At 34.8% G+C, this 13,251-nt stretch overlaps 1 protein-coding gene across 1 annotated transcript; it reads left to right on the forward strand.

Annotated features, from left to right (window-relative positions):
- Positions 1–7,962: 7,962 nt before the first annotated feature.
- LOC132641575 (AAA-ATPase At3g28580-like) lies at positions 7,963–10,124 on the forward strand. Its single transcript, XM_060358613.1, has one exon. The coding sequence runs from the start codon at positions 8,198–8,200 to the stop codon at positions 9,785–9,787; it is 1,590 nt and encodes a 529-aa protein (XP_060214596.1). The 5' UTR covers positions 7,963–8,197; the 3' UTR covers positions 9,788–10,124.
- Positions 10,125–13,251: the final 3,127 nt, after the last annotated feature.

Here is a 13,251-nt window from a genome sequence, read left to right on the forward strand (position 1 = left end):
AAAACACTATCACTGCCAGTGGCTTACAATGCCAGAATTAAAATATCAGCACCTCTTAGTTCCACTTTTACAATCAGTTTCTCATTTATCATGAACGTGTAAGAAAGGAAACAAGCATTGAGTCACAGATAGAACACAGCAGCCCAATGTCATCGGAGATACAACGAACATGGCACTCAAATAAAAAGAAAATTCATATAGCAATGGAATCAGAACACTTTCCAATGGTTCAGATGATGTGAAACAGAAGAAGGTGTGTTCCCAAGAGTTCAAATTTCAAGACTGAGACAACATACAATGTACAATATAAGATCAATATCTGATACATGAAAGTTGTGTCTCATTGGTAGCCACAGAGGAAAAGATAAACGACCTTTCATGGTAAAACTCAGCTAGTGCACAAAGTTTCAGGATTTGATTAAGATTAAGATGCATTCTGTTGTCAGACTAGTTATGAAAACAGCACAGAGATATAAGACATACTATGAGCTATAGATTGAAGCATAGACAGAGGATGTTCACACTCAGGTCTCTCATTCTAAAGCTGGTATGGAATCAATCAATCAAGGGCAAGGCATCATTGATAGGTTCAGTGGAACATGCACATGCTGAGGTCAAATTGTATTGAAAGAGGATTACATACTAAAGCAGAAATAAAATTAAGAACAGAACTAAGCTACGAGTATCTAAAAAAGGGCAGAACTAAATGAAGAACAAACTAAGATGAAGAAAACTATGACTAACCAGACAAAACAACTATCATTTAGCGTTAATCGAATTCGACTTAAAACACACAGCGATGATATAGTAAACTGACCTAAGTCTCAAGCTAGCCATTCAATATGAATCCTATCAGCCTAAACGAACAGACATGACCCTGTAGATCGCCATAAATCTCAAGCTGACTAATTCGACACGTCGTATAATCGTTTCATCATATCTAAACTGGGATGAATTATATTCATAATCAAATATGTTATTTAGAATAAATAGAGAAAAAAAAAGGGACAATGTCGAGCTGTTTTGATCACATATACGATATACTTAAGATATACACACCCCGGTGTGTGTATCAGATGTATATCGAACGTATATTTTCTTCTTACCTTGATAAATCATTGTATATCCTATGTATATTCTACCTTAAATAGGTTCTAAATCCTGAAAGTTCAATTTAAACATCCAAACTACAGCATACGTCTTTCGAACTCATTTTAGCAGTTATCGACCTATCCTAACAGCACCCAAACATCAAAGAAATAATACGACGACGCAGAAAAACTACATAACTACCAAATAGCATAATCAGCTAAAAGTTAACTAAAAAGCAGGAATTAAAGACTAGAAGTGATAAATGTATCGAGGTTCACCTGTTTTGTGTGCAGTGAAGTGAGGCGTCGACGTCGTCGAATCTACACTCGAACGCGACGAACTCGAACTTGATAAGCAAAGTAACTAGAGTTTTAAAACAAAAAACAAGGAAAGACAAATAGAGTAATTGTTGACTGTTTTTTGTTGATTAAAATTGATGTTTTTGTGGGGGATTTTGGGTTTCAAATCCTTCGTTTTTTTCTGTTTTCTCCTTCTTTCTTGCTCATCAAATCCCTCTTTTTTTTTTAAAACGATCTTCCATCCCTTTTTTTAAAAACGATCTTCCATCCTCCCACTGCCCACCATCCAAGCACAACAATTTATGGGGTTTAAGAAAGGAAAGGGAGGAGCGTATGAGAGAGAGGAGCGGGGGGACAGAGAAGAGTGGAGGCGTGGAGATGAGGGAACGTGGATGAGCAGGGAGCAGGCGTGGGGATGAGGATGGTGGAGAGGAACGTGGGAGAAGAGAGAGAGGAAGGAGAAGAGAGTGAGAAAAGTGGGGGACAAGGGTGAGTGGGGAGCGGAGAAGAAGGAGGGAAAGGGGGGTGAGTGGGAGCGGCGGCGAGGAGGAGCGGCGGCGATGAGGGAAAGAGGGAAAGGGAAAGAGGAAAAGAAGAGAAAGAGGCGGAAAGAATGAGGAGATGAAGGGGAAACCCTTCCTCATTTTGCTGAAAAAAAATGAATTGGACCCGGTCCATTTGTGGACCGGGTCAAATTTTAGACTGGGTATTTAAAAGAATGGATTGGTAAACTAAATATGGACTGATCTAAAAATTGAGATAAAAAATATGGTCTAGTCCAAAAATATTAGGAATTAATCGGACTTTGATTTGGGGTCCAGTAAGTCAAAATACGGACTGAGTGCAAGAAATAGTTTGGCTTCTAAATTTGAATAAGAGACACATTTTGATTAACGATGTATTAAGGGTGCTAGAATATCACCTAATACAGAAATATGTAATTATAAAAATACCCGGGTAAAAAATTATATGATGTTGCAAATGACCGTGCAATAATATTTAATAACAAACGCTATCATTTAAATGTGCTAAATAAATGCGATGTGTGTGAGGAAGTTAGTAGAAATGTCGAGAAATGCAAGTTTCAATAATACTAAATAATAGTAGCAAATAAATAGCGGTAGTAATACTGCTAAATAACAATGATAATGGTAATAATGATAATGTTGATGATAATGGTGATAATAAATATAATAATAATGGTAAATAACAAACATTGATAATTAAAAAATGATAATAAATTAATAATAATAACAATAATGGGGTAATAATAAAATAATAATGATAATAATAATAAGAAATAATAATTATGATAATAATAATAATAAATAACAATTATTGATAAAATAATGATAATAATTAATAATAAAAATAACGATGATAATGATGATTAATAATTGATAACAAATAACGCTGATAATAATGATTAGTAATTAATAATAATAATGATAATGATAATGATAATGGAAATAACAAGAAATAATAATTAATGACAATTAATAATTTAAGAATAATAATAATAATAATAACAATAATAATAATAATGATAATAATAAACTGCAGAAGAATAAATAAAACGTGGGTGTTAATAAAAGACTAATAATTATAGTAAAACTTAAATGCATATTTTTTTAATTTCTCGAAATACCAGAAGTATAAATAGGTATTTCGGAGGAGATGCGGGACAAAATTGGGTGTCAACACTAACTGGGCGGAGCGATCCTTGTCTTATGGTGGCTACATAGTTTCAGGCTATCTGAGCCTTCTCGGTAATTCGTGCAACTCCCAAAAACATGAACATAATATAGTTGGCTAAGAAGCCCATGACTTTCGTGAATTAGCTTGTACTTGTCTTGAAATCATGATTTCACGAAATAACTTGTAAACATGTTTTTGATTTATGAGTAATACAATAGTTCATAATCATACATTTGTAATTGACTTGAAAACATGCTTATAACTTGCAAAATAAAATCATGCAGTTTCATATGAACATAATGAGAACACATGAGGAGGAATTCATGATTCATGGATTAAGCTAGGATTCCTAATATCCGTAATGGAAGATGAGGAATAAAATAACGAACATAGATACGAAATTCATGTACATACATACGTAATTACGGGCTACCAATATGTTGGGTTTAATGCCCTAGGAGTTGAACTTCATAGATTTTACGAAACGGATCATGGGGAAGAACGTAGAGATTCCCACATGTGGATGGAAGTTCTACATACCTTAACTTTCCGCTTTTGAGCGTATCACAATGTCCTTCAACCCCTTCAACTTCAATCTATAGCAATACAAGTCATAGGGATTCTATATTAGCAACAATATCCATGTTTTGTTCATCTAAGCATTTTATCAAACACTTAGTGGGCATAAAGCTCTATAACCCTCATTAATGGTGTTTTCTTCACCCAATCCCCATTCTATTACTTCTAGCTAATTCTACAATCTCAATTAGATGTAATTAACATCATTCTTCATCACCCATATGAATACAACAATCCCAAGTCAACAATCCAACAACTCTAGCATAGTTCATATAATTCTCTTCATCAAACCCAATTATTATTCTCCCAAGAATTCACCAATTCACAACCATAAATGATTAGGGAGTAGAAACATTACCTTTTAAGAGTAGTCACCACGAAATCAACACCCCCAAGTTCGATCTTTAGCTTAAAATGACGACAACAACTTGTACTACACTTTATCCTTCACGAGCTTCGGGATTCGGGGCCTTCAACTTGGTTGATTCTCTACTTTCTCTCTCTAACTCTTCTCTCTCTCACTTTCTCTCTCTAAAAATCTGAAAATCTGAAAAAAATGGGCTGCTAGGGTTAACATTTCCCTTATATACCAAGGGGAAATGGGTTTGACCCAACTTGAAAACGGGTTGGGACCTTTCTGTCTTAAAACATCCATATCTCCCTATCCCGATGTCACCTGTGAACCCACAACCTATGGTTAGAAAGGTATTCAATTATCTACAACTTTCGTTCTTTGAGTTTTCCCAAATTCCCAAGTTATGATAGGGTTATGGCCTCCCGAAGTCAGGTGACCCGAAACGTAATTGCGGACCAAGATACGCCCCATGTTACAGTCCCGTAACACAAAGGACGGACCGTAACATGGTATCGTACCTTGGTGAAAAATTCCAATAAGGTTCTGGAAATTTTCCCTGTGTTACGGTCCACTGTTACGATCTGTAACACAAGGTACGGCCCGTAGCATGAGGGACGGACCGTAACTTGGTACCGTATCCTTGTGGAAATTTCCAGTGAGATTCTGGAAATTTTCTCTGTGTTACGGCTCACTGTTACGGCCCGTAACACGAGTTACGGTCCGTAACGTCACCGTAACGCAGACGAATTTTTCAGCGAACAGGCTTCAGTCAAATGGGCATAACTCTTTGCACAGATGTCCGTTTGACCCCCATAATATACCGTTGGAAAGCTATTCAAAAGGGATACAACTTTCATCAAGGAAGTTTTCCTGAATTCTCAACGGATCTAGGAGTCATCGCTGCCCGAAATAGACCTATCAACCCACTAGAACTCTAATGATATAAGCTTAACTCAGCTCCGAGATGCGGGGTGTTACATAAACAAGGAAAGTAAGATACTTAAATTGGGATGGAAGGAGTATCAAACAATTGTAACAAAAGGGAGCAATCATATTTAACATTTTTTAGTATTTTGTTTTTCGTTTGTGGGGTTGGGGGTTGGGGGTGGGGAGTTAAAAAAGGATTAGGCGGTGCTTGTTTAGCATAGGGACACATGATTATATTAAGCATGAAGCATTGAAACTTTATTTTTGTTTAAAAAATGATTAGAATGTACACTTTATAAAATAATGTGCCACTTATAAACTAGAAAAAGGAAAAAAAATGCCATTTCCTCATCACATAAGTTTTGGAAAGCAAAAGGATTTAATTGTATTAAGAAAAGTCATTAATTGTCTTCATATTTTCATTATAATTTGTATATCTCATCTTAAATGAAAATAACATCTACTAACATCTCATTATAAGAATAAATGTAGCATAACCAAATGGTTTTTCTTCTTTTTGAAAGAAAGCATTGTCGTTCATAATGGATGTTTTTAATCACACAGATGTTACAGCTAAGTTGGATTTCAAGAAATTTCCAAAGTCTAAATCTAAATAAAATTAAATAAATAAATAATGCTAAAAAGAACTCTAAAATAAGGACAAAAAAGTCTTTATTCAATTTTTAAATACTTTGGGTGCAATTTTAATTTTTGGAGAGCCTTTAGTTTTTAGGAATTTGCTGAAAAAGTCGAACTAATCTTTCAATAACTTAATATCACAAAGAGTGAGAAAAAAAGTAATTGCAAATTTAATTTTAATATTAGTTTTGGACCCGGGCTTAGCACGGGCCAAATAACACTAGTGTAATAAACAAAGACAATATGAGTACTAACCAGTGTTTTAAAAGGCGGGGGCGTAAGGCGGGGCGTTTTACATACGCCTCGACGAGGCGTAAGCCTCGAGGCACGGGACGTAAGCCCCATGGGTATTTAATTTTTAGTATTTCTTAAAATAATATAATTACAATAAATATTTTTACATAGGTAAAATTACATAAAAAAATAAAAGAAAACTGTAAATAAATGAAATATATATATGTATGTATGTATGTATATGTGTGTGTGTGAGTGTGAGCGTGCGCGTGCGCTGGATCCTCACAAAAAAATGATCAAAGCCCATTATACACCGTTTTTAACTTGTAATTATATATAATATAATTTTACAAGTATAAATAATACAATGAAATACAAGCTATTATGAAATGCAAAACAATTCTAACATTTTAACTTTCAAACACGAAAAAAAACACAGTTTCTTAAAACACTATTACTATCATACTATTCATTTTATCTCCCTATAAGCAAATAGTCTATAAAATTTATCAATATTACAATTAAAACATAAATTCTTCATGAACAAAAAATAAAATTATATCATAATTCTAATACATAGGACTTATGACCAATGACAAGTGAAAATGTACAATTCCGCTATGTATTTTTTTTTTTTTAAAATAAGTGATATTCACCCTCACGACGTTCTCAAATAGTAAATATCCAATACTACGACTGGTTATATGAGTTACACCCAATCTTCTATTTCTATAGATGAAAAACTATTAAGTATCATTATTTTGTTAAACAATTATGAGGGTGAATGATTTTAATAAAGGAATTTAAAATATCATTTGTGTAAGAACTGTTAGGCGAGCCCTGAGCGTTGGGTGTTAGGCGTGTTTAGGGCGTACGGTTGGGCGCTTAGGGCGTAAGCCTCATAGGAACTAAGCCCCGCACGTTAGCCCCAGGGCGTTTTGCCACTGTCCAACCCTGCCCCGAGGCGAGCCCCGAGGCGAGTCCTGATACTGCCTTTTAAAACAATGGTACTAACAATTGTGAATTAAGAATGGAAATTTCGACATGAAAATAATTGTAAACTTATGAATTAAATAATGTGGGCGGGAAGTGGCGTGCCTTAACCTAAACACAAAGGTCGTCTTATGTAATAAACAAAGACAATAATGAGGACTACTTTATGCAAGGTACCAACGAAGAGGTGGCTTAATTAGTAAGGATAAAATAATTTGTTGAGAGACTTGGTTCAACAAACAAATGTACTTTAATTTGTTGAAGGCTTTTGGTTCGATTTTCCTCCCAATTGTTCCTCTTGATATCTAAAGTAGTCCTCATTATGCTCTGTTCCTGAACCACTTAACCTTAATTATCTAATGCTTGTGACCCTCTGTTTGGTCGTTTAAGTGTGAATTTGTATTAGTAATAGAGTCCGTGAATTTTTTATACCGAATACCAGATAGTGTAATTGGGGAATTCACTTAAATATACACTTTGTCCATCTAGTTTATCAAATATGGCCCAAGTATACATTGCCTATACACTTTGGCTGTATAGGTATGTATATTATATGTATATTTAGTATAGTTTATACACTACCTATACACTGTGTACATATTTTGTAAACTAGATGGCCGAATGGTATTTGACTGTAATTTTTCCTTTAAACATAATGACATCTTAGATGATATATGATCATTAGTCACTCTCCCATGCGTAAGCACAACGACACCTTATAGATGGTATATACATATATTGTGTGTGTATATATATTATCACCTTGGAAAAAGACAATGTCCATATGCATTAGTATATTAGTGGATCCAACTCTGAATCTTAATTTAACCTTCCTACTTCTCTAGGGACATATATATATATATATATATATATATAATGAATAAGCCTCCTGATCAGGACAAGATTAGTATTTCAACATTGGCCGTAGAAACGTCTTGGCATTTAGAAAGCAGTTTCTTTGAATATATATATATATGGTCATGACTCATGAGCACACTCAAATTATAAAAGAAAAGAAATATTGTCTCTGTCCCAATTTATACGATGTGCTTTCCTTTTTAGTCTGTCAAAATAAGAAGGTAGAATACCTAAAAACCGCCCGAAACTTGGCATGTTTTATTCATGATTTATAACACTTTCCTTCCCGTTGCCTTTATATGAGATGATTTGTAATCACACAAATATCGATGAGTTATTTTCCATCACAAGTATGTCTTTTCTTAAACGCATTGTGCACGCTCAAACTTGGTGACCCAGGAAATGATAACTACGTACGCTCTAGTGTTTTCTATCTCTATATATAAGAGGCCATATATCATCTAGTACTGAACAAACCATTCACATACTCTTCAATTGCTGCTGTACTTCTATTAATTTCAAGATGATGCAAGATGTTTGGACTCAGTTGGGTCCAGCCATTGCAACAATCATGTTCTCCTGGACCATGTACCAGAACTATTTTCCTCACGAACTTCGTGGTATTATTAGGAGGTATACGGATAAAATCGTGAGCTATTTCTACCCTTATATGCACATAATTTTTCACGAGTATGAAAGTGAGGGGTGGTTCGAGCGGAGCAAAGCTTATGTAGAAATCGAAAGGTACCTGAGCAAGAACTCTTGCACACAAGCTAAGCGCCTCAAAGCCAACACGGTGAAAGATGGTCAATCTCTTGTCCTAACCATGGATGACCATGAGGAGATAACCGATGAATATAAAGATGAGAAGGTTTGGTGGATTTCGAGCCAATTAGAAGCCAACAAACAGACAATTGCTTTGTGGAAGGAGGATGACAAGAGGTTTTTCAAGCTCAAATTTCACAGAAAGAATCGCGAGCTTATCACAGAGTCATACTTGAAGTATGTGTTGGAGGAAGGAAAGGCGATATCCGTGAGAGAACGACAGAGAAAGCTGTACACAAACAATAAGGGAGAGACAGGTGGTGGGTACAGATATAGGGGTTGGAGGATGTGGAGTGGAGTAGTGTTTGAGCATCCATCAACATTCGATACTCTGGCCATGGATCCAAACAAGAAGCAAGAGATTATGGATGATCTCGAAACATTCAGCAAGTCAAAAGACTATTTTGCAAAGATTGGAAAGGCGTGGAAGCGCGGTTATCTTCTTTATGGTCCCCCAGGAACGGGTAAATCTAGCATGATTGCTGCTATGGCTAATTACTTGCAATATGATGTCTATGATCTCGAACTGACATCGGTTAAGGACAACACCGAGCTAAGAAAATTGCTGATAGATACTACAAGTAAATCTATTATTGTGATTGAAGACATCGATTGCTCCCTTGACCTTACTGGTCAAAGGGAGAAGAATAAGAAGAAAGATGAGGAAGATAAAGAAAAAGATGAGAAAGATGGCATCAAGGAGAAGATGAAAAGAGAAGAGGGGAAAGAAAAGCGAAGTGAGGTAACTTTATCTGGACTTTTGAACTTCATTGATGGTCTATGGTCAGCTATTGGTGGTGAAAGGCTTATTGTCTTCACCACCAACTATGTGGAAAAGCTTGATCCTGCTCTAATTCGGAGGGGGAGGATGGATAAACATATTGTGCTATCCTACTGTTGCTTTGAGTCCTTCAAGGTGCTTGCAAATAATTATCTTGACGTCGAATCTCATGTTCACTTTCCTGAGATTCATCGCTTATTGGGGGAAACTAATATGACTCCTGCTGATATTGCTGAGAATTTGATGCCTAAGTCTTCGAAGGAAAATGCAGACACTTGCTTGGAGAGATTGATTAAAGCTCTTGAAACCGCAAAGGAGGAAGCAAAATTAAAGGCTGAGAAAGAAGAAGAAGAGAGAGCAAAGGCTGAGAAGGAGAAGGAAGAGAAAGAGGAGAAAAAGAAAGAATTAGCAGCTACTGAAGAAGCCAAAAATGCTGATGGTGTAAACGAAAAAGACAAGTCAGAAAGTAATGGTGCTAAGGAAAATGGTGATGTTAGCAAAGGTTGATTTTGGAAATGTTTGATTAATAAGAATTAAAGGTACACATATATGAAAGTTTTGGGGGTGTTTTAGCTGTATGTTTTCTACACTTGGTGTTATTAGTTGTATTTGTAATAAGTTTATTTTATGTTTAGTGGTGCTTGTGCAAAATCTAGTCTATGTTTGGTTATTATGCAAGTGGTTTCATGCAGTTGTGAGGTTAATAATAAGTTATATGTAAAGCCATCGGTAGCATAAGGGATTGGTTACTTTTTTTAGCAACTATGCATTTTAATATGGTTCACGTGTAGCAGACTCATAGTAAAATATGATTGTGAAATAGTTTGATGATTGACAAATGAAATATGGTTTGTGTGAATTTGTATTTGTTAAAAGTCCAAATGTGTTTAATGCTAAAATATATTTGGCCTTATATTCTCAGGCTGAATCCAGTAAGAACCAGGTACTTGTACTGCACGTGTTCTGATCCTAGTAGAACAAGGATTTGGTGAACATGTTTTTTATCATGAAATTTATGAACAGATGTTTGTGTATCAGTTAGAATTAATGCAAGTAATATAAATGATAATTATATAAGAGATCTTCTTAGTACTTTGAGTTGTAAAAGGATTCAAATTAAGATAAACTGTGTACCTCTCTTTCTAATTCACATCTTCTACGTCATCATCCATTTTCAAAATGAACAAGTATTTCCTAGTATTGCAAAAATCTTCAGAAGAGTGTAATTCCTGATAAAGTTTCAGGTTTGGATGCAATTCACAAATTTTTAGAGCTACAGTCCACATTTTGCCTAGCGCATTCCAGCGAGCCAGCACTGCAGCGTTTAACTAGTAAATGTTGCATTGCCCAGTACCAAATTGTTCATAGTTGTATGAAATCAAATGATAATGACATAGGAAATTCTTACATATAGTTGTGGTTTCCGTTGATCTCCAATATGGCCTCCTTATTAGAACTAGTGACGATCGATGAAAGCAATCACTCTATAAGAAAAAGGAAACCGTGACAAAGATTAGAATTTGTGCACATGTTGCTTGCCCAAACTATACGTCCATATTGAACAATTGTCCCAAAGGAGACTCCAGTGATGTTAGTTGCCTTGTTGGTTAAAGGGAAAAGGTGCAAATTTATCTCTTCAACTTTGCGATTTAGAGCAAATATATATACCCTTCGTTAAAAAAGTGGTGTATATATACCCTGCGGTTATACGAATAGTTCAAATATACTCTTTTCGCTGACGAAACTCTTTTAAAAAAGGGAAAAGGGTCAAATATACCCCTCTATTTTCTTTTGTTAGTTAACTTTACCCTCCGTTAACGATTGTGTACAAAAATACCCCTATCATCTAATAAGTATATACCCATACCCTTAATTGGATTGAAAACCCAATTCTAACAAAATAACCCGATTTCATTAAAATAAAATCCGTCCCGACACACAAATTAAACCAGCCCCACCCAATGAAAACCCGAGTAGTCAAAATCTGATATCCTAGAAGAAGCAGAAAACAGTACAACTGAAGCAAAGGGATCAACAAAAGCTTTGAAGCGCAATTTTTTTTTTACTTTCTTGGAGAATTGGGAATGGCAGATAAATCATGGAGATTGAAACTGTACTAATAGTTTCTGTTTTTTTTTTTTTATTATTATTAAAGTTCAATAATATGGAAGTAGTATGATAGTAGTAAAGGTTGTGCTTTCATAGTTGTCTATTCTATTTGGAAAAAAATAATAATTAGTGTTGGGGTTAACATTTTATATATTTCTTATTTCAGTTGGAAATTTTAACCCATACTGATTTTCATAAGGATGTTATTTTCAGAACCAATATCTTAAAACTACTAGTTAAATTAGATTTAGTAAGTGTTTGGACATGAGTTAGATTTTTTTTTTCTAAAATAGTACTATTTGGGTGGGGCTGGTTTAATTTGTGGGTCAGGACAGGTTTTATTTGGGGATGGGTTATTTTAACGAAATCGGGTAATTTTGTTGGAATTGTGGTTATCCATCCAATTAAGGGTATTGGTGTATACTTGTTAGACGACAGGGGTATTTTTGTAGACAATTGCTAACGGAGGATAAAGTTAGCTAATAAAATAAAGTTAAGGGGTATATTTGCACTTTTTGTGTAAAGACAGGGGTATATGAGAAAATCCTACAGTTTGAAGCCTGGGATTTTCTTTCAATTTCCACTTGCTCGACTCTCAATGTCCAACATATAATGCGAGTATTGGTCCAGACACCAAGTCAAGTCAACCCAAGTAAGTTGTCCAAAAATAAGGAAAAGGACTAGTGAGAATTACAATTAGAGAAATACTTTTTCACAATACGACTTTTCTCTTCCTCAAACGTTTAATGGTTACAATTCATTTAGGAGAACTGACTATGACCCTTCTTTAGTAAGGAGAAAGCATGTGGAGACTTTTAGCAGCAGCACTAGACAAAAGAAGACCTGAAGGATCAATGCAGCGATCACTACTGCTCCCATCCCAATTATTTCTTATGTTACTAGTTTTAGTATATGTATGATGCAGGTTGTGGAGGAGCATGAATTTCTACAAGCATGTTGTGGAGGAGCATGAATTTCTTTAACACAAGCACGTAATTTTAAGGGTAAAAGCCAGTTTTCTTATTTTAAATTTTCCTTAAAATTTTAAGGGTCGTAGTCAGTCCTCTCCTCAGGTTTCGCTCCATAACACTTACCTTCCCTGTGGTTTAAAATATTACGCTTATCTCCCTTGTTATGACTTCTTTTTAACAATTCTTTTATTTATTTATTATTAATGTCAATAAACTACAATATGACAATTTTGCCCTTACTAAAATACTCTACCCATAGTTACCTAAAAGCCAAAAAAATTTAGAATTCAATATATAAATATAACACACAAACTGAACCTAGATTTATGAGTATCATCTCTTCCAATTTACCCTGTAAAAATCAATGATGATTTCCACCAAAAATCTACCACCAGTGGTAGACTAAACTCAGTTGTGTCCCTACCACGTTAATTTGTCACTTTCAAGTATCAATAATCGATTTTCAAGACTGTTTAATTCATTATTTTGAAAAATAAAAAACTCACAAAAGGGGCAACGGTTCAGGGTCTTCAATTCAAGAAATAAGCAGCACAATTTAAAATGCAACAAATACATAGGATTGAGCTCCTATTTTAGCATGTCCACTTATCAATTTAAATTTGATTAGGTAATAGAGAGCATGCCCACTAATCAATTTCAAAAGCGATCTCCAGTTTTTGATTAATGTTGATAAAAAGGATTATCTTGCTACCATTAATTTCGTTTTTGATTGCTTTGGTCAACTTTGTTTATAATTATCTTCAATTGCAAGGGTCATCTTATTATTTTCCAAGAACTTGCCCGTAAATTAAGAATTGGAGAATAGGAAACAAACAAATAAAGACACGAGAAAAGGAATTGTCGATTGGAGAGAGTATAAGAGATAAGTGA

This window comes from Lycium barbarum, chromosome 5, assembly GCF_019175385.1.
Source record: "Lycium barbarum isolate Lr01 chromosome 5, ASM1917538v2, whole genome shotgun sequence".
Taxonomy (NCBI): Eukaryota; Viridiplantae; Streptophyta; class Magnoliopsida; order Solanales; family Solanaceae; genus Lycium; species Lycium barbarum.

What these genes read in the sequence shown, in the direction of transcription:
- LOC132641575 (XM_060358613.1), top strand. Translation starts at nt 8,198, where the DNA reads ATGATGCAAGATGTTTGGACTCAGTTGGGTCCAGCCATTGCAACAATC.